This window comes from Mauremys reevesii, linkage group 2 (assembly GCF_016161935.1).
Source record: "Mauremys reevesii isolate NIE-2019 linkage group 2, ASM1616193v1, whole genome shotgun sequence".
NCBI lineage: Eukaryota > Metazoa > Chordata > Testudines > Geoemydidae > Mauremys > Mauremys reevesii.
The window spans coordinates 1,993,779-2,021,015 of NC_052624.1; the positions used below are offsets into that span (position 1 = coordinate 1,993,779).

Genomic DNA, 27,237 nt, shown 5'->3' on the forward strand with positions numbered 1-27,237 from the left:
CTTCACACAACATAAAGTCAACCTGTGGAACTCTTTGCCGGGGATGCTGTGAATACCAAAACTATAACAGGATTTTAAAAAGAACTAGATCCATTCCTGGAGAACAGGTCCATCTGTGGCTATTAGCCAGGATGGGGAGGGATGCAACACCATGCCGCAGGGCCGCCCAGAGGATTCCGGGGGCCCGGGGTCTTCGGCGGCGGGGGGGCCCTTCCGTTCCGGGACCCGCCGCCAAAGTGCCCCGAAGACCCGTGGCGGGCCCCCCCCGCCGCCGAATTACCGCCAAAGCGGGACCCGCTGCCGAAGCGCAGCCCGGTCTTCGGCGGAAATTCGGCAGCGGGGGGGGGGCCCGCCGCGGGTCTTCGGGGCACTTCGGCGGCGGGTCCCGGAACGGAAGGGCCCCCTGCCGCCGAATTACCGCCAAAGACCGGGCTGCACTTCGGCGGTGGGTCCCGCTCCGTCTTCGGCGGTAATTCACCAGCGGGGGGGTCCTTCCGCCCCGGAGGGGAAGGACCCCCCCGCCGGCGAAGACCGGGAGCGAAGAAGCTCCTGCGCCCGGCCCCGCAAAAGTTTTCTGGGCCCCCCGGAGCCAGTGAGGGACCCCACTCCAGGGGCCCCGAAAAACTCTCGTGGGGGCCCCTGTGGGGCTCAGGGCCTGGGGCAAATTGCCCCTCTTGCCCCCCCCTCTGGGTGGCCCTGCCATGCTGTGAGTGTCCCCAGCCTGTTTGCCAGAAGCTGGGAATGGGCAACAGGGGATGGATCACGTGAGGATTCCCTGTTCTGTTCATTCCCTCTGGGGCACCTGGCACTGGCCACTGTCGGTAGACAGGACACTGGGCTGGATGGACCTTTGGTCTGACCCAGTATGACCATTCTTATGTAAAAATTAATTATAATAGAAATGTTTAGTACAGAAACTCCCCAACATAATGACCTCCCAAGATAGCAACAATGTGAGATAACAACCTTGGCAAATGCGGCATTTTAAAAATCTTGGCCTACTGGGAAACATATTTATATACGTTTCCATTCCCAGTCACAAATCCAGCATTCTGGAGCAAAGTAACTAAAATATAGTCCAGCAAACAAATGTTTATTTAACATGCCCCTCACTTTTCCCTCCACCGCACTCCACTCACTGGTGTTGTCCTTGGTCAGTGGAGACTCAGAGTTCAGAGGTGCTTTCACGTGAGTACACCTTCCAGGTGGGGGACAAAAAGGCACAGTTTGCTCTGGCCACGGCTGTTCATTGTGCCACCGTTCACTCCACCGCTCTGTTGCCAATGGCCCTGCACAGTCACCTTCTGCTGCCACCTGCCACTGTGACCTCTGCGAGTTGGTCTCTTGAGGTTCCACCAGCTCTCAGTGATTTCAGCTGAGCCCTCAGTGCGGGAACCTCGCTGCTAGTGCAGTCTGGGCTGTCTCTTACACAAAAACACTGTCCCCACAGGAACACTGTCCCCACAACAGGACTAAGCACTTAGACCTGATTGTCAGTGATTTCAGCTGCAGTGGTCACTTAACAGAACAAAAGACTCTCTATGGAGCCTAATCAGCTCTGTCTTTAAACAGTGGAGAGGGACAGGTCCCCACCCTCTCTCTTGATGCCTTCAAATCATCACAGGCTAAGTACAGTTCTACTGCCCTTTACTCATACAATAAAGAACAACATTTCATCCCCCCTTCCCCCACATTCAAGTGGTTTGTAACCCAACCCCAGCCAAAATCTATCACTTGGACAACACAGCTCTGTGTGCTGGATCCCTAGGTGGATTAGGTGTGAATGTAAATATAATCTGGCCCTGAAGCCTTAGCCCCCAGCCCATCACTAGCTGTCAGGGAGAGCTCATTTAGACTTTGCTTACAAATCAGCATTTGAAATTATTAGGTTGGCCAACATCACCGCAATGAATACACTGACATTGTCATAAAAACCAGCTGTATAAGGAAGCAAGGAAGCTAGTCTATGTTCATACTTTTCAAATCTATTATACTTTTTCAGATACACGTATTTTATCAGACACTGTATAAGCTTTTGAAGTATTAATGTTTCAGTTTAAATTCAGATTTCCAAACAGTCACTAAATTGCTATGTAACTAGCTCACAAAACCGTGGGTGGCAAGTTTGTAAAAATTTTGGTGGTGCCCAGAACCCACCCCCCCAAACTCCGCCCCCACCTGCCTAAGGCTCTGGGAGGGGTTTGGGGGGGGAGGTCTGGGGTTCAGGTCCTGGGATGGGGATTAAGGTGCAGGAGGGTGCAGGGTGCAGGCTTTGGGATGGAGCAGGGGGTGGGTGTGCAGGAGGGGGTGCGGGGTGCAGGCTTTGGGCTGGGGGTGGGGGTGTAGGAAGGGGTGAGGGGTGCAGGCTCTGGGAGGGAGTTTGGGGGTGGGAAGGGGTGTGTTGGAAAGGGGAGATAGTGCACGCTCTGAGAGGGGGTGCAGGCTCTGGGAGGGAGACTGAGAATAGGAGGGAGTGCAGGGGTGAGGGCTGTGGGGCTGAGGATGAGGGGTTCATGCTGCAGGGGGGGGCTCAGAGCTGTGGCAGAGGATTAGGGTGCAGGGGGACGAGGGCTCTGGCTGGGGCTGAGGATTAGGGTGTGGGGGGATGAGGGCTCTGGCTGGGGGTGAGGATTAGGGTGCGGGGGGATGAGGGCTCTGGCTGGGGATGAGGATTTGGTGCGTTGGAGAGGCTCAGGGCTAGGGTGGAAGGACGGGGTAAGGGCAGCCTGCCCTGCCATTAGTGGGTGGCAGGCACTAGGACCCTGGGGCAGCAGACAGCAGTTCTGCCGGGAGCCCTTCTACTCTGGCAGCAGAAGCAGGCAGGGGAGAGGTGCCGCGCTGCTTTCTGTCAGGCAGGGATGCGGCGGGGGGCGGGAGCCAGGGCCCGATCCAGGCAGGGCCGGGGGAGAGACCCAGCTCCAAATATTGCTGGAGCAGGGCACCCGGCCCTGAATATTCCTGGAGCCCGAGCACCGCAAATGTATATAACCTGCCGCCTATGCACAAAACTGGGGGAGGGGGGGTGTTGGGAAAATTCAGGGGGGGTGTAGGGAAATCACTGGGGGTGACTCAGTTTCCCCTATGCTGTTCTTAAGTCTCTAGGAGGTGGGTCAGTGCACATAAATGGCCGACAATCTGTCTCCTGGCAACTAATGGCCGGGGCCCTTCCCCTCTGCAAGGGGATGCTAAAGGTGTGGGAGAACAAAGAGGTCAGGTGACCTCCTGGCCCGAGAAAGAGACAAAGCCCAGAGGAGGAGGGGCTGGAGACTGAGTCAGTTTGGGGCTGGCTGGGGATGAGGAGTGAGGGCAGACGTGGGGGTCTGGCTCACTGCCCCCAAGAATGGACCCAGCTGAGGGGTCCCGTTCTCGGTACCTACAAGCTCTGTTTTAGACCCTGTTCCTGTCATCGAATAAACCCTGTGTTACTGGCTGGCTGAGAGTCACGTCTGACTGAGCAGTGGGGGGGCAGAACCCTGTGGCCCCCCCAGGACCCCGCCTGGGCGGACTCGCTGGGGGAAGCGCACGGAGGGGCATTTGCTGAATGCTCCAAGGACAGAGCCCCGAAGGTGAAGCTCTGGGAGCTTCTTGCCCTGAACAAGTCTGCTCCAAGGGAGAGGAGGCTCCCCAAAGTCCTGCCTGGCTTTGTGGGGAGCAGTTCCAGAGCATCATAAGAACATAAGAACGGCCGTACCAGGTCAGACCAAAGGTCCATCCAGCCCAGTATCTGTCTACCAACAGTGGCCAATGCCAGGTGCCCCAGAGGGAGTGAACCTAACAGGCAATGATCAAGTGATCTCTCTCCTGCCATCCATCTCCATCCTCTGACGAACAGAGGCTAGGGACACCATTCTTACCCATCCTGGCTAATAGCCATTTATGGACTTAACCTCCATGAATTTATCCAGTCCTCTTTTAAACATTGTTATAGTCCAGCCTTCACAACCTCCTCAGGTAAGGAGTTCCACAAGTTGATTGTGCGCTGCGTGAAGAAGAACTTCCTTTTATTTGTTTTAAACCTGCTGCCTATTAATTTCATTTGGTGACCCCTAGTTCTTGTATTATGGGAATAAGTAAATAACTTTTCCTTATCCACGTTCTCCACATTACTCATGATTTTATAGACCTCTATCATATCCCCCCTTAGTCTTCTCTTTTCCAAGCTGAAGAGTCCTAGCCTCTTTAATCTTTCCTCGTACGGGACCCTCTCCAAACCCCTAATCATTTTAGTTGCCCTTTTCTGAACCTTTTCTAGTGCTAGAATATCTTTTATGAGGTGAGGAGACCACATCTGTACGCAGTATTCGAGATGTGGGCGTACCATGGATTTATATAAGGGCAATAATATATTCTCAGTCTTATTTTCTATCCCCTTTTTAATGATTCCTAACATCCTGTTTGCTTTTTTGACCGCCTCTGCACACTGCGTGGACATCTTCAGAGAACTATCCACGATAACTCCGAGATCTTTTTCCTGACTCGTTGTAGCTAAATTAGCCCCCATCATGTTGTATGTATAGTTGGGGTTATTTTTTCCAATGTGCATTACTTTACATTTATCCACATTAAATTTCATTTGCCATTTTGTTGCCCAATCACTTAGTTTTGTGAGATCTTTTTGAAGTTCGTCACAGTCTGCTTTGGTCTTAGCTACCCTGAGCAGTTTAGCACCGCCAAGGGACTCCGTGACAGTGGGGTATTGGGATGGGCCTAGCTGGGGAATCTCCTCCCAGCGGCAGGGCTGGACCCCACGGCTCAGGCCCAGGCCTGGGGGCAGGCAGCAGGGTTCGCTCCCACGCTGGCCCCAGGATGGCCGACTGGAGTTGCCCCGCTCCCCTCGCTGTACACCCGCCGGCTGTCTCTGCGACACATCCCTGTCTCCGACAGGCCTCCTCACAGGGCCCAGGCAAACCCCCACCTCTGCCCCACGCGGTACCTGGCTGTGCCGGCAGGTGGCACCGTGCTCCCGCGCAGGGCGCCGCAGCCGGCCTCGTCGGTGCCGTCCGGACAGTCGCTGACGCCGTCACACCGCCGGGAGGCGTCGATGCAGCCGTCAGACAGTGCGCAGTGGAAGTGGGAGAGGGGGCAGCGCCAGGGGGCGGAGGGCCCCACGGACGGGGCTGTCCCTGCGAGGGGGCACAGAGCCGGGGCTGGTAAGCGGCCGAGCAATGCTGGGAGGAGGGAGCTCTCCGGGCAGGCATGGGAGCAGAGGCTGCACAAGCCAGCCCGGCTCAGCCTTTCCCAGGCTCCAGACTAAGGCCCAGGGGGACATTTCCTGTGTCTGGCAGCCCTACCCCGGGCCCTCCCACTCCAGCGTGTGGCTGCAGCTCCGAGCGCCTGGTCTGTGGGCTTTGCTCTGCCACCATGGGTAGGCAGCCCCCTCTGGGCTGGGAGGCGGCGGCTGATGGGACGGGACTCACCCTCCCAGACCTGAGCTGCAGCTGCCTCAGGGGTGGTTTGCGAAGCTCGCTCCCCCAGCACTAAGATGCTGCCGCCTCTGGGGAAGCCCACGGCAGCTGTTGAACAGCCACACAGCCACTGCCCAGCCAGTGAGGGACAGGCCGAGACTCCAGGACACTCCCTGAGCCCCGCAGGGTTGGCTCCGGCCCCGGCCCTGCCCCCCGGGCTGGATCCCGCCGCTCACCGCAGCGCAGCTCGTCCGAGAAGTCTCCGCAATCATCGACTCCGTTGCACACGGTGCCGTGCGGCCCAGCGGGGACACAGCGTCCATTGCGGCACTGGAACTCCCCGGTCCGGCAGGGCCTCCGGCCCGGTGGTGCGGTCGGTGCCCCAGGGGTCACTGGGGGGCAGGGAGGAGAGAAAAGCGGGTGGGGGGGAATGAGGCAATTCCGGGTCAGTCCCTGGAGATGCCCCCACCCTGAGAAACCAGCCCCCAACCCCAGGGGGCGCCCTCATCGCACCTGCCCCCCGCCCCCACCTTCCCCTGCCTCTCTCCAGACCCCCTGTGATGGAGTGGGGGGGTCTTGGTTCTTTCCGTGTTTCCTAGGGGGTTGCATGCAGAGCGGGTGGGACTCCGTGTCCCCGGGGGTTACTGGTTTAACGAGGGGAGGGGAGAGGGAGTTTGTTGTTACACAGGACTGGAGAGGGATGGAGGATGGAGACCCCAGCGACTGGGGACCTGGAGACCCGGCTCAGGAGTCGCAGCCGGTTCTGGCCAGTGGGAGGACAATGGGCTGCGGGGAGAGGACCCCGGTGACCTGACCAGCCGGTTCCAGCCCGAGGGGCCAGAGGACAGAAGAGGGGAGAGGGGGCCCAGGCGACCCTGTTTCCCTGGAGAGAAGCCAATGGACAGAGGGGGCCTGGGGCCGGGGGTCCAGCTGGGAAGCAGGGGGGCTCGGGGCTGGAGAGGGGGAGCAGGCAGAGCCCACCTGGCTGCAGGGGGACTGGGATGTGCGGGGCTGAGGGAGGCCAGGCCTCAGGCCGGAGAGTTTCCTGAGCTGGGTTCAGACGCTCAATAAACCCTCCTGTGTTACGCTGGGGGAGAGTCGCTCCGGGCTAGAGAACAGGGGGCATCAACCCCTTCGGGGGTGGAGGCTCAGGGGGTCCAGAGCGAGGGGACTCCCTGAGGGGGCCACGGCAGAGACAGATGTGCTGAGGCTCAGAGAGGTGCGGCTCCAGGAGATGGAGGGGCCTGACCCCGGCAGAGAGCGGCCCCCCGAGAAGGGCTGTCGCACTGAAAGGGGCACCCCCCATGGACCGCACGGGGCCACGAGTGGGCACAACCAGTGAGTCCGTGACAGCACCCCCGGGAGGGGCCAGGGCGCGGTACCTCTCTCGCAGCCCAGCAGCTCCGTGCGCAGGAAGATCCCGTGGTGGAAGTCGTGGGGGAGGATGCGGACGTGCCGGGCACGGACCATGCGCTGGAAAGTCCTCACCACCGGCGTGGAGTCGTCGGCGTTCCCCAGGAACAGCTGCAGGGGGAGCGACTGGCCGGCTCAGCCCCACACGCCGCACGGACGCCACAAACATGCACATGCCCCGAACACGCACACGCACACGTCCCGAACACCTCCTAACACGCACACACCCCCTGAACACACACACGCACACGTCCCGAACACCTCCTAACACACACACACACCCTGAACACACACACGCACACGTCCCGAACACCTCCTAACACGCACACACCCCCTGAACACACACACGCACACGTCCCGAACACCTCCTAACACGCACACACCCCCTGAACACACACACGCACACGTCCCGAACACCTCCTAACACACACACACACACTGAACACACACACGCACACGTCCCGAACACCTCCTAACACACACACACACACTGAACACACACACGCACATGCACCGAACACCTCCCAACACACACACACACCCTGAACACACACACGCACACGTCCCGAACACCTCCTAACACACACACACACACTGAACACACACACACCCTGAACACACACACGCACACGTCCCGAACACCTCCTAACACACACACACACCCTGAACACACACACGCACACGTCCCGAACACCTCCTAACACACACACACCCTGAACACACACACGCACACGTCCCGAACACCTCCTAACACGCACACACCCCCTGAACACGCACACGCACACGTCCCGAACACCTCCTAACACACACACCCTGAACACACACACGCACACGTCCCGAACACCTCCTAACACGCACACACCCCCTGAACACACACACGCACACGTCCCGAACACCTCCGAACACACACACACACTGAACACACACACGCACATGCACCGAACACCTCCTAACACACACACACACCCTGAACACACACACGCAGACGCCCCAAACACCTCCCAAGACATGCACACACGCACGCCCCAAACACATGCAAACACACACCTCGAACACACGCACATGCCCCAAACATACATACACACCCCAAACACATGCACACACATGTGGAGAAAGTCCAAAGAAGAGTAACAAAAATGATGAAAGGTCTAGAAAACATGAGCTATGAGGGAAGATTTAAAATATTGGGTCTGTTTGGTCTGGAGCAGAGAAGCCTGAGAGGGGACAGGAGAACAGTTTTCAAGTACATAGAAGGAGGAGGGAGAAAAATTGTTCTTCTTAACCACTGAGGACAGGACAAGAAGCAATGGGCTTAAATTGCAGCAAGGGCGGTTTAGGTTGGACATTAGGGAAAAGTTCCTAGCTGTCAGGGTGGCTAAGCACTGGAATAAATGGCCCGGGGAGGTTGCGGACGCTCCATCACAGGGTAATACTTAGTCCTGTGTGAGTGCAGGGGGCTGGCCTAGATGACCTCTCCAGGTCCCTTCCAGCCCTATGATTCTATGCTATGCACCCCCCCAAAACACACACATATGCGCACACCCCAAGTGTGTGCACACACACACAGACACACACATGTACAGAAGTTCCTGCATATCCAAATGCTCACACAGCCACAGCCTCACATGCCCCCCCAGGGGCGCAGACCCCTGGAATGAAGTGGGATTTCTCCAGAATATTTTGTATGCATATTGTGCGTGCCTCAGTTTCCCCTGTGCGCTGCAGGTGGGGAGGAGGGGGGAAAGTGTTTTCTTTGCAGAAGAATCCCGAGATCCATGCGGGGCCTGGGCCCAGACAATGGCCCAGTGATTTGTTACCTAGCTACGGGGACCCTGGCCCTCTGCAGGAAGCCAGGGAACAAAGAGGAGTCAGGAGGAGAGCGGGCAGCCCTGTTTGTCCAGGGAGGAGAGGAACAAAGACCGAGGGGTAGGGGGGTGACGACCTGTGGGTCATGGGCAGCTGGAGACACACTCCTGGACTGGGGTGGGGGGGACTCCACAGAGGGGTCTGAGCCCACCGGGGCTCTGGACACACCTCGCTGGAGCTGTGCTAACCACGGACGGTCTCCGCGGCGTCCAGACGTCTAATAACCCTCCTGCTCCTACACCGCTGCCGAGAGGCACTGAGGCCTTGGCTACACTGGCGCTTTCCAGCGCCGCAACTTTCTCGCTCAGGGGTGTGAAAAAACACCCCCCTGAGCGCAGCAACTTCCAGCGCTGGAAAGCGCCAGTGTAAACAGTGCCCTAGCGCTGGGAGCCGCTGCAAGCTAATCCCCTTGGGGAGGGGGAGGACCTGCGGCGCTGGGAGCTGATCCCCTCGGGGAGGGGGAGGACCTGCGGCGCTGGGAGCTGATCCCCTCGGGGAGGGGGAGGACCTGCGGTGCTGGGAGCTGATCCCCTCGGGGAGGGGGAGGACCTGGGAGCTGATCCCCTCCGGGAGGGGGAGGACCCGCAGCGCTGGGAGCCACTGCAAGCTGATCCCCTCGGGGAGGGGGAGGACCCGCGGCGCTGGGAGCTGATCCCCTCGGGGAGGGGGAGGACCCGCGGCGCTGGGAGCTGATCCCCTCGGGGAGGGGGAGGACCCGCGGCGCTGGGACAGCTCTCTCCCAGCACTGCACCGCGACCACACTCGCACTTCAAAGCGCTGCCGTGGGAGTGCTGCCGCGGGCGCTTTGGAGTTTCGAGTGTAGCCAAGCCCTGAGTCTCCAGAGGTCGGGTCGTTGCTCCTTGCAGGGTGCAAGCCTCCCGGGGTGCGATTCGCTGGGCTCACTGCGGGGGCTCATGGCGGGAAGCGGGGGCTGAAGGCTCAGAGGTGCGGTCCCAGGAGGCGGGGGAGGGGTTGGGGCTTACACCAGCGAGGGAGCGTGACCCTAAGGGGGCAACACTCTAACGGGGTCCTCCCAGGCACCACTCCAGAGCCCCGGGGGAGCCCTGGGCCGGTGGAGCTGTGACAGCCCCCAAACCAAGCTCCCCCCGGACATCTCCGCACGGCTGCTGGGGGGCTTGGTCAGGGAGGTACCTTGGGCTCCGGCTGGGCGTCCGCAGAGACCTCCCGGTATTGGTGCCACCTCAGCCCGTCCGTGCTGAACTGCAGGTGGAAGCTGGTAACGTAGGCGTCGGAGGAACCAGCCCCCTGCACCACCACCCCTGGGGGAGGAGAACACAGCACAGCTCAGGGCCCCTGCAGGGACACGGGGCTCTCTGGGGTACGGACCGGGGAGACCCAGGAATCAGCACCAGCCTGTGAGCTGAGAGCTGCCCCTTGGCAGCAGGGCTCTGGTGGGCTGGGTCTGACGCCAGCCCGGCTGGGCCTGGCACCCCGGCTGCACAGCGCCACACGTCCCCAGCCCACTCACCTGGAGAGCAGGAGCCAGTGCTGCCAGCCGGGGACCAGCCTGCCGGATGGCTCAGCCTCCTGTGCGGTGGCAGGGAGTCCCACAGCCACCAGCCAAGGGCTGAGGACGATGCCCCGGCTCGGTGACCCAGGTCTCCTTAGGGATCCGGGTGGCCCAGGAGGTAACCGGGTCCTGGGCTGCTGAGGGCTCTGCAGAGGCCCCGCACTTTGCCCAGCCCAGGGTGTGGAGAGCCAGGGCAGGGCACCGAGCAGCCTGGCACCACTCCCCCAGCACTGCCCTGGGGCTCGGGGGGCTCGTGCACCCCCCGGAAGCCAGGGAAGGCCGGGGGCTGGAGCGTGCTCACCCCATAAGCACAGGTCAGACCAAAGGTCCGTGGAGCCCAGTGTCCTGTTGTGACCCAGTGGAGCTGTTCTGGCTGCGCTGTGTGAGTGCTGGGTGGGGAGCACTGACCTGGGATGGCTGCAGGGGAGTTGGGGGGCCTGCACTGGGGAAGGGAGCACAGCTGAGCAGGTCACCTGAGAACCAGGAGGGGGGTGGAGGCCAGGTGACACCTCTGCCCGGACACTGGACAAAGGCTGGGGGAGGAGCCGGGGGAGGCGGAGTGAGAGGCTGGAGGGAGTTTCAGTTTGAAGCTGGCAGGGGAATGGAGGGGAGCCCCGGGGCTTGGGCTTCCCAACGGGGCTGTGGCCTCCCTGGGGCCCCAGATGGACCTAACTGAAGGGGGTCCTGGTGTCTGTACCGGCAAGGCCTGTCCGGGACTGTGTCCTGTCGTCTAAACAAACCTCTGTGTCCCCGGCTGGCTGAGAGTCACGTCTGACTGCGCAGTGGGGGGGCAGGACCCGGTGGCTGCCCCAGGACCCCGCCTGGGGGGACTCGCTGGGGGAAGCGCACGGAGGGGCCGAGGATGCTGAATGCTCCAAGGAGAGACCCAGGAGGTGAAGCCGTGGGAGCTTCTTGCCCTGGGGACAGGCTGCTCCAAGGGAGAGGAGCTCCCCAGAGTCCTGCCTGGCTTGGTGGGGAGCAGCTCCAGAGCAGCGCCCGGGGGCTCCGTGGCACCTGTCTACTGACAGTGGCCAATGCCAGGTGCCCCAGAGGGAGTGAACCTAACAGGCAGTGATCAGTGATCTCGCTCCTGCCATCCAGCTCCACCCTCTGCCGAACAGAGGCTAGGGGCACCATTCCTTACCCAGCCTGGCTAACAGCCATTAATGGACTTAACCCCCAGGAATTTATCCAGAGGCCTTTTTCTCTCTCACTGCTTCTTTTCCATGGCTTTACACCTGCGATGCCAGGCCAGGCACCTACCCGTGAGGTTCCTGGGCTCCAGCAGATCCACCTGCAGGAAGGGCGGCTTGGAGAGCAGCTCGTGGTACACCTCTGCCCGGGGCCCCCAGCCCTGCAGGTCCGAGCCCGGGAGCACGTGGTTGAGGCGCCCGGCGTGGGCAGGGTTCTCCGGCTGCTGGGAGGAGGCTGTGAAGCAGCTGGCGGGCAAGGAGGCCAGGCCCAGGGGGCCGTAGCACTGGTCTGCGGACAGAGACGGGGGTCACGGCGCTGCTGGGCACGCGGGGGAGAGGCAGGCGGCTGGGACTGGCCGAGGTACCCAAGGGAGCCGGGCCGGGCGGGGGCTTGGCAGCAGAGTCCGACTCAGGAGATGCCCCTTCCCCGTGCTGGGAGTCAGAGCCCGACCCGGCCCCCTCGAGTCCATCCCGGAGACCCCTGTCTGAGTGACCCCCCCACTGCCCCGTGCTGGGAGTCAGAGCCCGACCCGGCCCCCTCGAGTCCATCCCGGAGACCCCTGTCTGAGTGACCCCCCCCTTCCCCGTGCTGGGAGTCAGAGCCCGACCCGGCCCCCTCGAGTCCATCCCGGAGACCCCTGTCTGAGTGACCCCCCCACTGCCCCGTGCTGGGAGTCAGAGCCCGACCCGGCCCCCTCGAGTCCATCCCGGAGACCCCTGTCTGAGTGACCCCCCCACTGCCCCGTGCTGGGAGTCAGAGCCCGACCCGGCCCCCTCGAGTCCATCCCGGAGACCCCTGTCTGAGTGACCCCCCCACTGCCCCGTGCTGGGAGTCAGAGCCCGACCCGGCCCCCTCGAGTCCATCCCGGAGACCCCTGTCTGAGTGACCCCCCCACTGCCCCGTGCTGGGAGTCAGAGCCCGACCCGGCCCCCTCGAGTCCATCCCGGAGACTCCTGTCTGAGTGACCCCCCCCTTCCCCGTGCTGGGAGTCAGAGCCCGACCCGGCTCCCATCCCGGAGACCCCTGTCTGAGTGACCCCCCCACTGCCCCGTGCTGGGAGTCAGAGCCCGACCCGGCCCCCTCAAGTCCATCCCGGAGACCCCTGAGTGACCCCCCCACTGCCCCGTGCTGGGAGTCAGAGCCCGACCTGGCTCCCATCCCAGAGACCCCTGTCTGAGTGACCCCCGCACTGCCCCGTGCTGGGACTCAGAGCCCGACCCGGCCCCCTCGAGTCCATCCCGGAGACTCCTGTCTGAGTGACCCCCCCACTGCCCCGTGCTGGGAGTCACAGCCAGACCCGGCCCCCTCGAGTCCATCCAGGAGACCCCTGTCTGAGTGACCCCACTGCCCCGTGCTGGGAGTCTGTGCCCGACCCGGCCCCCTCGTGTACATCCCGGAGACCCCTGTCTTAGGGACCCCCCCACTGCCCCGTGCTGGGGGTCACAGCCTGACCCGGCCCCCTCGAGTCCATCCTGGGGACCCTGAGTGACCCCCCCACTGCCCGGTGCTGGGAGTCAGAGCCCGACCCGGCCCCTCGAGTCCATCCCGAGACCCCTGTCTGAGCGACCCCACTGCCCCGTGCTGGGAGTCAGAGCCCGACCCGGCCCCCTCGAGTCCATCCCGGAGACTCCTGTCTGAGTGACCCCCCCCACTGCCCCGTGCTGGGAGTCACAGCCTGACCCGGCCCCCTCGAGTCCATCCCGGAGACTCCTGTCTGTGTGACCCCCCCACTGCCCCGTGCTGGGAGTCAGAGCCCGACCCGGCCCCCTCGAGTCCATCCCGGAGACCCCTGTCTGAGTGACTCCCCCACTGCCCCGTGCTGGGAGTCAGAGCCCGACCCGGCCCCCTCGAGTCCATCCTGGAGACCCCTGTCTGAGTGACCCCCCGCCCGGGGGGGCCGTGGAGCCAGGACTTACCGCCGAGAGGGGGCAGCGGGAAGGTGATGAGCGGAGGGCTGGTGGAGGCCGCTGGGCTGGCCAGGGTGGTGCCCGGGGGCCCGGTCGGCGGGACAGCAGGCGCGCTGGTCCGGTTCTCACCTGAACAGGGCGACAGGATTTCTGCCTCGGTCCCTTCCACTCTGTGCCGCACACACCGCGGCCCCCGCCCAGGAGATCCCCCCACAGCCCTGGGGGCAGGAGTCCCCCATGTACCTCCCTTCCCCCTCGGGGGGCCGGGCTCCCTGCTGCCTTCGATCCCAGGGGAAAGGGGCAGCACATCTCAGGGTAGCCCGGGGGGCTGCAGAACCCACCCCGCGGCCCGCCCCGTGCTGGGGACAGCCCACGCTCTGCCCGGACCAGCACCGGCCACTGGGGGGCTGCGGGTTAGGTCTGAGGGGCATCGGCCGGGGGGGAGGGGTGCCAGTTCGGGGGGGAGGGGGCACCAGAACTGGCTGGGGCATGTCTTGTGAGAGTCCCTCCCCTCCTGCCCCCCAGCACCATGGAGCCATGGGCCTCACAACCCCCCTCGGACCCTCAGCACCATGGAGCCACGGGCCCCGCAACCCCCCGCCTGGACCCCCCCCCCAGCACCATGGAGCCATGGGCCCCACGACCCCTCGGACCCCCGCCTGGACCCCTCCCAGCACCATGGAGCCACGGACCCCGCAACCCCCGCCTGGACCCCAGCACCATGGAGCCATGGGCCCCACGACCCCCTTCGGACCCTCCAGCACCATGGAGCCACGGGCCCCAGGACCCTCCCGGCCCCCCCCCAGCGCAGGACTCACCCGCTTCAGCGCAGTAGCAGCAGGCCTCACCCCTGCCCTCCACCAGCGCCCGCCCCTGTGGGGAGACGTTGGAACCGGCCTGAGCCGCGGAGCTCCCCGGGGTGCCAGCCCAGTGCCCGCACCGCAGGGCGGCCTCCCCTCACAGCCCCTCGCTGAGTCTCCCAGCCCCCAGCGGGGCTCCAACCAGCCCTGCCCTGAGCTGGAGACACCCCCACACCCAGACCCCTCAAGTCCCCAGGGACCCCCAAACCTCGCCCTGCCCCCAGCCCCTGCCGAAGGGCTCCCCAGTTGGAGCCAGCAGCCCTTCTCCAGCAATGCCAGCTCCCATCAGCCGGGGCTGCACCCCCAGGGGTGACCAGACCTCCCTCCCCCAGCTCAGAAGGCAGGGCTGGGTGCCAGGCTCACCTCGGGGCACCCCACGGTGCTGTACGGGCAGTACTGGGAGCACTGCACTGTCAGGTTGGGCAGGCATTGGCACACCTGGCACTGCCCCGATCGCCAGCGGTCGCCAATGGCGTGCAACCGGCCGTGGTGCTCGCACTCCTCGCATGGATCTGTCTGGCACCTGCATGGGGAGGGGCGCGGTTTGAGCTGGCTGGGGGCACAGTGCCAGCAGGGAAGGACTGCGGCTTAAAGTGCAGTCCCCTGATTAGAGTGCCTGGCACCTAATGCCCACTGCCCACCACGGCCCCCTACCAGACCCCACTGCCTGGTGCCCATCACAGCTCCCTGCCCAGAGCCCACTGCCCACCCGCACCTCATGCCCTCTACCCAGAGCCCAGCGCCTGGTACCCACCCCCAGAGCCCAATGCCCGGTGCCACTCCAGCCTCCTACCAGAAAGTCACATCCTCACATTCCTTCTATATATCAACAGTGGAATGTCGGTGCCCCTCGTAATAGCAGCCACCATCACCAGACACGCAGAGTCTCTTAAGCTGGTTAACTGGCAGCATCCTGTCTGGCAAGGGATCACTTCTCTGCACTTGGGGTGTGAAATCCCCACTTCGGCGCTGTTTTGTCTTTATGGGTCCCACTGCTCTGGTTTATCGGGCTGGTGCTTTGATTGTTTCTGGCTGTTGCGTAACTAATTTGACAAGATTTAAATCAACCAAGGGGCTGGGTCGGAGGGGGTAACGAATGATTTTGCCGTATGTTAGGACTGGTCAGCGAATGATTTTGTCAGACTTTAGTGAAGTGATTGGTTAAGGTGCAGCAGAGGTGAAAGTAAGCTGGTATGGTACGGTACGATACGGTACGGTGTATCGGCAAGAGCCAGTACGCCGTGCCGCACCCCACCGGCTTCCATGGCTGGGATTTAAAGGGCTCGGGGTTCCCCGCGGCTGCAGGGAGCCCTGAGCCCTTTAAATCACCCCCGCAGCTCTGGTGATTTAAAGGGCTCAGAGCTCCATGGTGACCAGAGTCCCAGGCCCTTTAATCTGCCCCTGAGCCCTGGGGGCTCCCAGTCACCTCTGCAGCTGGGAGCCCCAGGTTGATTTAAAGGCTCTGGGGCTCCCAGCCACAGCCACTGCCCCAGGGCCTTTAAATATTGAGGCCACGCCCCTTCTGGATGAGGCTCCGCCTCTTCTGGTTGAGGCCCCGCCCCCTCAGGACTCTGGCAGTACTGGTAAGTCCTGTAAGTTACTTTCGCCCCTGAGGTGCAGCTAAGCAGGACTCAAGTGTCACTATATACGCTGGGGTCCAAGAAGGAGACGAGCTGGGAAGAAAAAAGGAAGGCAAAGAAAAGAAGACGGAGGAGGAGGAGGAGGAAAGAGGGGGAAGAAGATGAACTCAGCCCAAGATCGAAGCCGCTAAGAATCCTCAGCACGACCGTGAGGTGCAGCGGCCAGAACCCAGACGAGACCGACCTTGCCTGGCCAGCGGGGAGCCGGACCAGGGCTGGTGAGCGGGGCGCTGTGGGCGGAGCGGGTGACGGTTAATAGAGGATCAGGATATTTCTGTGCAAGGCTTTCACTGGGTCGGAGGGGAGTACGCCCGGAGCCCTGGGAACCGGAGCGTGCGGGTGACACATGCCCCGTGCCCACGGCCCAGCGTTGGTGCTCGGGGGGCGCGGGGTTACCTGCGCGCCTTGCGGTAGATGCCCCGGCACTGGCGCCCGTTGCCGTGCTTGCTGGGGTTGTTGGGGCTGCGGAAGGACCACTGGATGCTCTGCACACCGCACGGGCCCAGGCACTCGCCCCAGGGAGACCAGGCCGACCAGCCGCAGTTGACTAGAGACAGACACCGGGAGGGGACGTGAGACGAGCCCCCACAGCCTCCCGTGCTGCTGGCCCTGCCCAGCCCCGGCGGCCAGGGGCAGCGGGACGCCGGCGAGCCAGGAATCAGCCACCCGCAGGCTCGGGAATGGAGGGGGGGCCGGGGACCCCGGGGCCCAGCCCCACCTACCAGTGCACTCGGGGTTCTGCCGGCACCGCTTCATCTGCCCGTCCTGGCAGGCGCAGATGCGGCAGTTCACCTTCACCAGCTGCCCGGGCCAGTGGCGCACGCCCTCCACCAGGCACGGGCACTCCCGGGGGCGCACACACTGCTGCTCGCTGTCCAGCACCAGCCCCTCGGGGCACCAGCAGCCTGTGGGGGGAGCACAGGGGGCGGGTGAGAGCACGCGCCTCAGCCCCACTGCTGGCCATGCAGGGGGATGGGCCCTAAGTTGTCTGGATGGGTCAGAGCAGCTTTGCTCCACCACTCTATAGGGCAGAGGGATCTCCACAGGGACCCCACCCATGGCACCTCTGGGCCTGGCGGTTTAGAGCCCCGGCACCTCCAGGCCTGGCGGTTTAGAGCCCCGGCACCTCCGGGCCTGGCGGTTTAGAGCCCCGGCACCTCCGGGCCTGGCGGTTCAGAGCCCCGGCACCTCCGGGCCCGGCGGTTTAGAGCCCCGGCACCTCCGGGCCTGGCGGTTCAGAGCCTCAGCACCTCCGGGCCTGGCGGTTCAGAGCCCCGGCACCTCCGGGCCCGGCGGTTCAGAGCCCCGGCACCTCCGGGCCTGGCGGTTCAGAGCCCTGGCACCTCCGGGCCCGGCGGTTCAGAGCCCCGGCACCTCTGGGCCCGGCACCTCCGGGCCTGGCGGTTCAGAGCCCCGGCACCTCCGGGCCTGGCGGTTCAGAGCCCCGGCACCTCCGGGCCCGGCGGTTCAGAGCCCCGGCACCTCCGGGCCTGGCGGTTCAGAGCCCCGGCACCTCTGGGCCTGGCGGTTCAGAGCCCGGCACCTCTGGGCCTGGCACCTCCGGGCCTGGCGGTTCAGAGCTCCGGCACCTCCGGGCCTGGCGGTTCAGAGCCCGGCACCTCCGGGCCTGGCGGTTCAGAGCCCGGCACCTCTGGGCCTGGCACCTCCGGGCTGGGCAGGGCTGAGACATGGCACCTGTGGGTCTTGCTGCATCAGTTATGAATGTAAAACAATTGCCCCAGCCCCTCTTTCATTACAACTCAAACACTGCCCAGTGCCCTACGGCTCGTGGCACCAGCGTCTGCTCCAGTGCGGACCCACAGGGGTCGGCCTGGTCGAACTACAGCCGCGCCGGAGGGTAGGTGGGCAGTGAGTGCCGCCAGGCAGAGGCAGTGCCCACCCGCTGGACCCCCCGCGGCCCTCCCCCCCAGACCCCACCCCTCGCAGCCCCCCCACGGCCCTACCTGGGCTGCAGGGCCTGTCCCTCTTGCACTTGCCCTTGCTGGCCAGGTCGGCACAGGCCATGGGGCACGGGGCACAAGGCCTGCGCACCAGGCCCGCGGGGCAGGCGGTGGCGTTGAGGCAGCCTTCCAGCTGGCAGGGCTCTGCAGAGAGACCGGGGAGCGCGGTGAGCTCACTCGGGGCCGCCAGCCCCCACCACCCACGGCCCAGCCCCGGCAGCTCCAGGGACGAGGCAGAGGTGCCAGGCTGGGCTCGACCTCTCGGGAGCCGGCTGCCAGGAGCAGCTGTTCTGGGCCATGGTGGCAGCATCGTAGCAACCCCCCCTCCGCAGCAGAGGGAGCCCCGGGGCCAACAGCAGCACACAGCGGCCCTGGGGGGCCGAGGGCCCCTGACCCCCACTCACGGGCAGGGTAGCCTGGCCAGCGGGGGAGGAGCTACGCCAGACGGTGTCTGTGGGCTCGGCCGAGAGCCAGGCCGCGGGGAAGCACAGAGAGCTGCTCTGCCCCATAGAGCCGCTCCCCAGCGTGGATGCCGGCCGTGCCCAGAGCAGGGGACCCCGCCACCGCCCCACGGACTCACTGATCTCCAGCGTGCTGGGCGAGGCTCCGGGCAGCTCGGAGCAGGGCCGGCCCCCATTCCGGGGCGGGATGCACTCCCGGCGCCGCACCACCACCCCGCGGCAGTCCTGGGTGCAGTTCGCCCACGTCGCCCACTCGCTCCAGGCGCCATCCACTGCAGGGCACAGAGGGGAGAGGGCAGGTGGGACCGGCCCCGCCCACGCACTGCACCAGCTGGAGTACCCCCGTATCGCCCATGTGGGGCTGCAGTGATTCCTGACACATCCCCCTCTGCCTGCCCCGCGCCCGGCTGTACGGACACCCCTGTGTTCACCCCGCACCCGGCTGTACGGACACCCCTACGCCCGCCCCGCGCCCGGCTGTACGGACACCCCTCTGCCTGCCCCGCGCCCGGCTGTACGGACACCCCTCCGTCCGCCCCGCGCCCGGCTGTACGGCCACCCCTCTGCCGGCCCCGCGCCCGGCTGTGCGGACACCCCTCCGCCCGCCCGCGGGACACCCCTCTGCCTGCCCCGCGCCCGGCTGTACGGACACCCCTCTGTCTGCTCTGCACCCGGCTGTACGGACACCCCTCTGTCCGCCCTGCGCCCGGCTGTACGGACACCCCTCTGCGGACACCTCTGTCTGCTCTGCACCCGGCTGTACGGACACCCCTCTGTCTGCCCCGCGCCCGGCTGTACGGACACCCCTCTGCCCGCCCCGCGCCCGGCTGTACGGACACCCCTCTGCCCGCCCCGCGCCCGGCTGTACGGACACCCCTCTGCCTGCCCCGCGCCCGGCTGTACGGACACCCCTCCGCCCGCCCCGCGCCCGGCTGTACGGACACCCCCTGTGTTCACCCCACACGCTACTGTACGGACACCCCTCTGCCCGCCCCGTGCCCGGCTGTACGGACACCCCCTGTGTTCACCCCACACTCTACTGTACGGACACCCCTCTGCCTGCCCCGCACCCGGCTGTACGGACACCCCTCCGCCCGCCCCGCGCCCAGCTGTACGGACACCCCTCTGTCTGCTCCGCACCCGGCTGTACGGACACCCCTCTGTCTGCTCTGCACCCGGCTGTACGGACAGTCTCACCTGGGCAGGCCAGGGCGAAGCACTGCTGGGCCTGCGTCTCCTCGCCGTGGCAGTGGCGCAGGACGTCGTTGGCCCGTCTGGTGCAGACCCGCCTGCGGATCTGCAGGCCCGTCCCACAGGACCGGCTGCAGGGGCTCCAGGGGGCCCAGGGGCTCCAGAGCCCACAGTCCCGCTCGTCCGAGGGCAGCCAGCCCGAGGCCTCGCTGCCGTCAGCGCAGTCCGCCAGCCCGTTGCACACCTGCAGGGAGCCAACCCTGAGCCGCCCGGGGAGGCTGGGGGGCGGCAGTGACCGGGGAGACAGAGAGCAGGGGGCGGGGCAGGGCAGGGCAGGGCAGGGAATATGGGTGGGTGGGGGAAGCGGAAGCACAGACCAGCGAAGGGGGCAGGGGCAGGGCAGGCAGTATGGGCGGGCGGGGAAGCAGAGACTGGCGAAGGGGGCAGGGGCAGGTGGGTGGGGGAAGCACAGACCAGCGAAGGGGGCAGGGCAGGCAGTATGGGCGGGCGGGGGAAGCAGAGACTGGCGAAGGGGGCAGGGGGCAGGGCAGGGCAGGGCAGGCAGTACGGGCGGGCAGGCGGGCGAAGCAGAGACCAGCGAAGGGGGCAGGGGGCAGGGCAGGCAGTACGGGCGGGCGGGGGAAGCACAGACCAGCCGGTGTGGGGGAAGCGTAGGAGCGGCAGAGCAGCGGGCACTAGGGGCTGCGACGCAGCTGGGAGCGGGGAGACTGACCTGGGAATGTGTCTAGTTTTACTGGGCCTGTCTGCATGGGGGAGGGGAGAGCAGGGGGTAGGGTCACCAGATGTCCTGATTTCGTAGGGCCAGTCTCGATATTTGGGGTTTGTCTTGTATAGGCTCCTATTACCCCCCCACCGCCTGTCCCGATTTTTCACACTTGCTGTCTGGTCCCCCTAGCAGGGGGTGACTGTAGGTGAGGGGTGCCTGAGCCTGGAACCGAGCCGGGAGGGGGGAGAAGGCGGGCGGGGGGGGGGAGCCGGCTGGAGGGGTTTGGGTTTCAGTTTGGGGCTGGCTGGGAAGAGGCAGGAACCCCAGGGTGGGGTCTAAGCTCCCCCCCCCCGAGGGCCCTGGCTGAGGGCCCTGGCTGTACCCACCAGCCCCGCGTGGGACGGTCTCCGCGGCTGGGGGTGAGGCTGCCGGTGCCAGGGGCGCGATGCATCGGCCAGGGCAGCATGGCGAGGAGGGGCCGGGAGCCCGGGGGAGGGCGGGGCAGGTGGAGGCGGGGGTGGGGGGGCAGCCTGGGCACTGCTAGGCAGGGAGCTCGCGGGTCTCGGGCCAGGGCACAGGGTCTCTGCCCAGCTCAGCCAGGGGCACTGCCCTTCCCCCTCCCTGGTCGCTAGCCAGAGGGGAGCTCTGCCCCGCCCCGTCGGCCGGCACCTCCCAGCCCCGCAGCCAGGGGGCAGCGCTGGGCCAGCAGCCGCACACACGAGCCCCTGGGAGCCCCCGCCAGTGCGCACTGCCCCCCCGCCCCCGCCCAGCCGTACCTGCTTAAAGGGGATGCATCTGCCCTCAGCACACGAGTACTCGGCGCAGGGCCCCACCGTCTGGTTCCTCTCGCCGGCCGGGACGTACTGCTCTGCAGGGGGGCAGAGGGGGGGGCAGTGAGAGGCCCAGGGGATCCACCAACCAGAGCAACAGCCCTCTGCCCGCCCCCCCGCCTGTCACGGCCACGGCCCTCTGCCCGCTCCCCCCTGCCTGTCACAGCCACGGCCCTCTGCCCTCCCCGCCCATCACAGCCACGGCCTCTGCCCGCCCCCGCCCGTCACAGCCACGGCCCTCTGCCCGCTCCCAGTGCCCATGACAGCCACGGCCTCTGCCCGCCCCCCGTCACAGCCACGGCCCTCTGCCCGCCCCTGCCCGTCACAGCCACGGCCCTCTGCCCGCTCCCCGCCCCGTCCACCACGGCCTCTGTCCGCTCCCCCGCCGTCACAGCCACGGCCTCTGCCCGCTCCCCGTCACCACCACGGCCTCTGCCCGCCCCGCCCGTCACAGCCACGGCCTCTGCCCGCTCCCCGCCCGTCACAGCCACGGCCCTCTGCCCGCTCCCCGTCACCACCACGGCCCTCTGCCCGCTCCCCCGCCCGTCACAGCCACGGCCCTCTGCCCGCCCCCGCCCGTCACAGCCACGGCCCTCTGCCCGCTCCCCGTCACCACCACGGCCCTCTGCCCGCTCCCCCCGCCGTCACAGCCACGGCCCTCTGCCCGCTCCCCGTCACAGCCACGGCCCTCTGCCGCTCCCCCCGCCCGTCACAGCCACGGCCCTCTGCCCGCTCCCCGCCGTCACAGCCACGGCCCTCTGCCCGCCCCGCCCGTCACAGCCACGGCCCTCTGCCTGCCCCCCCTGTAGTTTGGCATTGTTGCCTCCCTGCAGTATAAGCTCTGATCAATGTGCCCATGTAGCCCCGTGACCCCCTGTGCTGGCTCAGACCAGTCGTCCCGTCACCCTGCCACCCCCCATGTGTTCGGCCTGTGCAGAGCCTGGGGCAGGCCCCCATCCCAACAGCTGTGCTGCCGGGAGCGCCCCAGGCCTGTGCCATCCCCCCAGCCGCCCTCACCGCAGGCCAGCTCGTCCTCGCCCTGGGGGCAGTCGTGCGAGCCGTCGCACACCCGGGAGATGTTCACACACATGCGGTTGTTGCAGACGAAGAGCCCTGGGCAGGGCGGGATCTCGGTGGATCCTGCCAGGGAAAGAAGGGGACATCAGTGACCCTGCTCTGGGGCGCAGGAGCACCCTGGCCGGCACTGGGGGTGGGGTGTCTGCCGCTGCCTGGGGCGGGGGGCGTCCCGCGTGAGCAGCCCCTGGCTGGGTCGTCGGTGGGAACCGAAGCCAGGCCCTGCCCATGTCACCGGGTGTAAAGGCGAGTGGGCTGGGCCCAGGGCAGCGATTGGAGCCGTTGCCCACTCAGCGGGCTTGGCTCTGTGCCTGAACCGGAGCCCGGCTCGGGGGGGGGCGGAGGGTTACACCAGGGACCCCAAGGCACAGGTGCAGCTGGCCTGCACTGAGGACTCAGCACGTGCCCTCGGCTCCCTCTGCGCCTTCGCCAGACGCGGGGTCCGTGGTCAGCTGGGCTCTGGCGGAGGGGACCCCAGGCGGCCTCGTCTGCCCCGGAGGGTGCCACCGTCTCCGAGCACGGCTCTGAGCAGCGGGAGGCGGGGGCCGGGTCGGGCGGGGCCGGAGGAAGGGCCCGGGGGACCCAGGCTGGGTCGGGTGGGGCCGGAGGAAGGGCCCGAGGGACCCAGGCTGGGTCGGGTGGGGCCGGAGGAAGAGCCCGGGAGGCGGGGGCCGGGTGGGGCGGGGCCGGAGGAAGGGCCCCGGGAGGGTCGGGCTGGGTCGGGCGGGGCCGGAGGAAGGGCCCGGGAGGCGGGGCCGGGTCGGGCGGGCCGGAGGAAGGGCCCGGGAGGGTTGGGCTGGGTCGGGCGGGGCCAGAGGAAGGGCCCGGGAGGCGGGGGCCGGGTCGGGTGGGGCCGGAGGAAGGGCCCCAGGAGGGTCGGGCTGGGTCGGGTGGGGCCGGAGGAAGGGCCCCGGAGGGTCGGGCTAGGTCGGGCGGGGCCGGAGGAAGGGCCCGGAGGGTCGGGCTGTGTCGGGCGGGGCCGGAGGAAAGGGTCGGGCTGGGTCGGGCGGGCCGGAGGAAGGGCCCGGAGGGTCGGGCTGGGTCGGGCGGGCCGGAGGAAGGGCCCGGGAGGGTCGGGCTGGGTCGGGCGGGCCGAGGAAGGGCCCGGAGGGTCGGGCTGGGTCGGGCGGGCCGGAGGAAGAGGCGGGGGCCGGGTGGGGCGGGGCCGGAGGCAGGGCCCCGGGAGGCGGGGGCCGGGTGGGGCGGGGCCGGAGGAAGGGCCCGGGAGGCGGGGGCCCGGGCTGGGTCGGGCGGGGCTGGAGGAAGGGCCCGGGAGGGTCGGGCTGGGTCGGGCGGGCTGGAGGAAGGGCCCCGGGAGGGTCGGGCTGGGTCGGGCGGGGCCGAGGAAGGGCCCGGGAGGGTCGGGCTGGGTCGGGCGGGGCCGGAGGAAGGGCCCGGGAGGGTCGGGCTGGGTCGGGCGGGGCCGGAGGAAGGGCCCGGGAGGGTCGGGCTGGGTCGGGCGGGGCCGGAGGAAGAGGCGGGGGCCAGGTCGGGCGGGGCCGGAGGCAGGGTCCCCGGGAGGCGGGGGCCGGGTGGGCGGGCCGGGAAGGGCCCGGGGCCCGGGCTGGGTCGGGAGCCGGGAGGCGCGGGCCGGGTCTCGCGGGCAGGGCCGGGGCCGGCGCCGGGCTCACCGCAGTTGTCGGTGCTCTCGTCGGACTGGTCCCGGCACTGGGGGATGCCGTCGCACAGCTGCCCGTAGGGGATGCACTCGGCGGTGATGGCGCACGTGTGCTGGTCCAGGCCGCAGGTCCGGTTGCACACCAGCTCGTCGCTGCCGTCCAGGCAGTCGGCCTCGTCGTCGCACACCCAGCCGCGCGGCCTGCACTCCCCGCTGCCGCAGTGGAACTCGTAGCGGCCGCACGGGGACGCTGTGAGGGGAGACCGAGGGAGCCCTCAGGGCTAGGTCCTGCGGGGGGTGGAGGGGTCCTATAGGGAGACCCCGGGGAGGGGACCCAGCAGCAGCCTCGTCCCCTGCTCACTGCACTACAGAGCGGATGCCTCAATGCCAGCAGGGGGCGCTGTGGGGAGTGGAGCAGGGTGCTGGCTGTGGGGGGAGCTCCAGCCAGGGGGCTCTGGGAAGGGGGCGGGCGTTGGCTGTGGGGGAGCTCCCAGCAGGGGCTCTGTAGGGAGGGGTCGGGTCACTGGCTGTGGGGAGCTCCCAGCTGGGGACACTGTAGGGAGGGGTCGGGTCACTGGCTGAGGGGGGAGCTCGCGGCAAGGGGGCTCTGTGGGAGGGGCGGGGCATTGGCTGTGGGGAGCTCCCGGCACGGGGGCTCTGTAGGGAGGGGGTCGGGTCACTGGCTGTGGGGGGAGCTCCCAGCAGGGGCTCTGTGGGGAGGGGTCGGGTCACTGGCTGTGGGGAGCTCAGCCAGGGGCTCTGTGGGGAGGGGTCGGGTCACTGGCTGTGGGGAGCTCCCAGCAGGGGCTCTGTGGGGAGGGGTCGGGTCACTGGCTGTGGGGGAGCTCAGCCAGGGGCTCTGTGGGGAGGGGGTCGGGTCACTGGCTGTGGGGGGAGCTCCAGCCAGGGGGCTCTGTGGGGAGGGGGTCGGGTCACTGGCTGTGGGGGGAGCTCCAGCCAGGGGGCTCTGTGGGGAGGGGGCGGGGTGCTGACTGTGGAGGGAGCTCCCGGCACGGGGGCTCTGTAGGGAGGGGGTCGGGTCAGTGGCTGTGTGGGGGGCTCCAGCCAGGGGGCGCTGTGGGGAGGGGGCGGGTTGCTGACTGTGGGGGGAGCTCCCGGCACGGGGGCTCTGTGGGGAGGGGGTGGGGCGCTGGCTGTGGGGGGAGCTCCAGCCAGGGGGGCGCTGTGGGGAGGGGGCAGGGCGTTGGCTGTGGGGGGAGCTCCCAGCAGGGGGCACAGTGGGGAGCAGGGAGGAGCTGTGCCCCACTGCCACTGACTGGCCAGAGTGCGGAAGCCGCAGCCCCCGCTTGGCAGCCCCTGGCCCACTCACCGGCGGTGCGGCTGGCCGGCGGCAGGCGAGTCGCGGGCAGCGCCGTGGGCAGGGTGACGGGCAGGGCACTGGGTCGCGCCATCAGGCACCGAGCTGGGCTCTCGTCAGAGCCGTCCCCGCAGTCCCAGGCTCCGTCGCACACCCGCGTCCTGCTGACACAGGAACCGTCCGGGCATGGCAGCTGCCCCGGGGCACAGGTCACCCGGCCTGCAGCGGGGAGAATTCAGAGGGGCTGCCCGGTCACACGCTGCCACCCAGCCGAGGGCAGCTCCCAGCGCAGGCCCCAGGGCAGGGGGAGGCGCATTGGCAGGCGGGTTGGCAGCTCTCTCTGCTCCCCGCACTCGGCTCCCAAGGGGGATCCAGGCTCCCGGGCCGTCAGCCTGGCCCCCTCACGAGCAGGGCATTCGCTCCAGGGCCTGCACAGCGGCATGGCGGGGCTCTGAGGGCGGCGGCTGCCCGTAGAGGACAGTCCGGGCGGAGTGGCGGGGCGAGGCCGGGCCTGGCGAGGGGGTGGTCGCCCCTGGGCAGAGGATGGCCCCAGCACAGCCAGGGGGGAGGCCAGTGTGGGGAGAGGGGAGCCGCGAGGGGCTGTGGACCAGCAGCTCACCTGGGCAGAAGGCCTCATCGGTGCCAGCCGGGCAGTCCCTCTTCCCATCGCACACCAGGGCCGGCGGCAGGCACAGCGCGTCCGGGCACTGGAAGTCGCCGGGGGGGCACACGCACTCCCGCTCGTCACTGAAGTCCCCGCAGTCGTCGTGCCCGTCGCAGCGATGCAGATAGGGCACGCACCGCCCTGCCGCGCAGCCGAACTCCCCGGCCCCACAGGGGGGGCCGCAGCCTGCCAGGGCCAGACGGGGTCAGACTCCTTCCACTAGGCAGCTCCGCCAGCGTGGGCGAGGCATGGCCCAGATCCCCCTACCAGACTACCCCGGGAACGGCACCTGTCCGGCAACCTGGCACTCAGCTGCCGGGAGCGGGGCCCAGGTTTTCCCGGGGGTCTCCACAGGGAGCCGGCACTCAGCTACCGGGAGCGGGGCCCAGGTTTTCCCGGGGGTCTCCACAGGGAGCCGGCACTCAGCTGCCGGGAGCGGGGCCCAGGTTTTCCCGGGGGTCTCCACGAGGATCCGGCACTCAGCTACCGGGAGCGGGATACAGGCTCCCCGGCGGTCTCCACGAGGATCCGGCACTCAGCTACCGGGAGCGGGGCCCAGGTTCTCCCGGGGGTCTCCCTGGGGAGCCAGCACTCAGCCACCGGGAGCGGGGCCCAGGTTCTCCCGGGGGGCTCCACGAGGATCCGGCACTCAGCTACCGGGAGCGGGGCCCAGGCTCCCCGGGGGTCTCCACAGGGAGCCGGCACTCAGCTACCGGGAACCAGTGGCACCGACAGGAGGGTGCAGGCCCCATGCTCTGCCACAGGATCATATCCCCCATCACTCACCATGCAGGACCTGTTCCACCTTCCGCTCCGGGCACCCCACAGTGAATCACCCGCCAGGGCCCCGTATTCTGAGCCCCGTGCGCATAGGGGTTGGGCTGGGATCTCTGCCTGGGGCTCTCCAGAGGGGCACAGCTGGGACATCACTTCTTGTGGGCCCCAGCACACAGGCTCTAGGGCCTGGCTCGGTAGCCCGCTGGCCAGGTGGGTGGCCCTGCCCTGCCCCTCGCTAGCCCAGGCCCAGCCCATGGCCTGTCACTCACCAGCCTCATCAGATTCGTCAGCGAAGCCGCAGTCCAGCTCCCCGTCGCAGACGTGTGCCCGGGGGATGCAGCGCCCATTGGCGCAGCGGAACTCCTGCTGGGCGCAGCCGGGCGCCGGGCAGTCGCGCTCGTCCGAGTGGTCCAGGCAGTCGGCGGTGCCGTCGCAGCGGTACCCCCAGGCCACGCACTGCCCGCTGGCGCACTGGTACTGCTGCGGGGCACAGCTGGGCACGCAGAACTCGTCCGAGCCGTCCCCACAGTCGTCCTCATTGTCACAGACCCAGGCGCTGGGCACGCAGCGCCCGCCCGTGCGGCAGGCGAACTCCGCCTCGGGGCAGCGGGGCGGGGCCGGGCAGGGCTCTGCGGGCGCATCGCACTGCCACAGCCCGGCCTCACACGTGCTGCAGGCCGAGAGAGAGCGGGCGTCAGGGCCTCGCCGGGCAGGGATGCCACGGGGCGGAAGCAAAGCTCCTGAGTGATGTCTGTCCGCCCGTGTGTCCGTTGGGGGAACTGCCTCCCCGGGGGGGGATG

The 27,237-nt window shown here is 67.0% G+C and overlaps 1 protein-coding gene across 1 annotated transcript in view; it reads right to left on the minus strand.

Annotated features, from left to right (window-relative positions):
- LOC120399329 (SCO-spondin-like) overlaps nucleotides 1-27,237 on the minus strand; it is a 162,555-nt gene that overhangs the window by 97,072 nt on the left and 38,246 nt on the right. Inside the window, exons 27-45 of the mRNA XM_039527511.1 lie at nucleotides 26,707-27,107; nucleotides 25,616-25,846; nucleotides 25,009-25,215; nucleotides 23,692-23,928; nucleotides 22,004-22,126; nucleotides 20,933-21,024; nucleotides 19,436-19,673; nucleotides 18,358-18,510; nucleotides 17,781-17,921; nucleotides 16,539-16,721; nucleotides 16,213-16,363; nucleotides 14,540-14,699; nucleotides 14,135-14,189; nucleotides 13,326-13,445; nucleotides 11,479-11,697; nucleotides 9,867-9,964; nucleotides 6,788-6,929; nucleotides 5,642-5,797; nucleotides 4,934-5,123 (exon numbers count right to left, since the gene is read on the minus strand). Coding sequence (XP_039383445.1) covers nucleotides 4,934-5,123; nucleotides 5,642-5,797; nucleotides 6,788-6,929; nucleotides 9,867-9,964; nucleotides 11,479-11,697; nucleotides 13,326-13,445; nucleotides 14,135-14,189; nucleotides 14,540-14,699; nucleotides 16,213-16,363; nucleotides 16,539-16,721; nucleotides 17,781-17,921; nucleotides 18,358-18,510; nucleotides 19,436-19,673; nucleotides 20,933-21,024; nucleotides 22,004-22,126; nucleotides 23,692-23,928; nucleotides 25,009-25,215; nucleotides 25,616-25,846; nucleotides 26,707-27,107 — 3,297 coding nt within the window. The remainder of the gene's footprint in view (nucleotides 1-4,933; nucleotides 5,124-5,641; nucleotides 5,798-6,787; nucleotides 6,930-9,866; nucleotides 9,965-11,478; nucleotides 11,698-13,325; nucleotides 13,446-14,134; nucleotides 14,190-14,539; nucleotides 14,700-16,212; nucleotides 16,364-16,538; nucleotides 16,722-17,780; nucleotides 17,922-18,357; nucleotides 18,511-19,435; nucleotides 19,674-20,932; nucleotides 21,025-22,003; nucleotides 22,127-23,691; nucleotides 23,929-25,008; nucleotides 25,216-25,615; nucleotides 25,847-26,706; nucleotides 27,108-27,237) is intronic.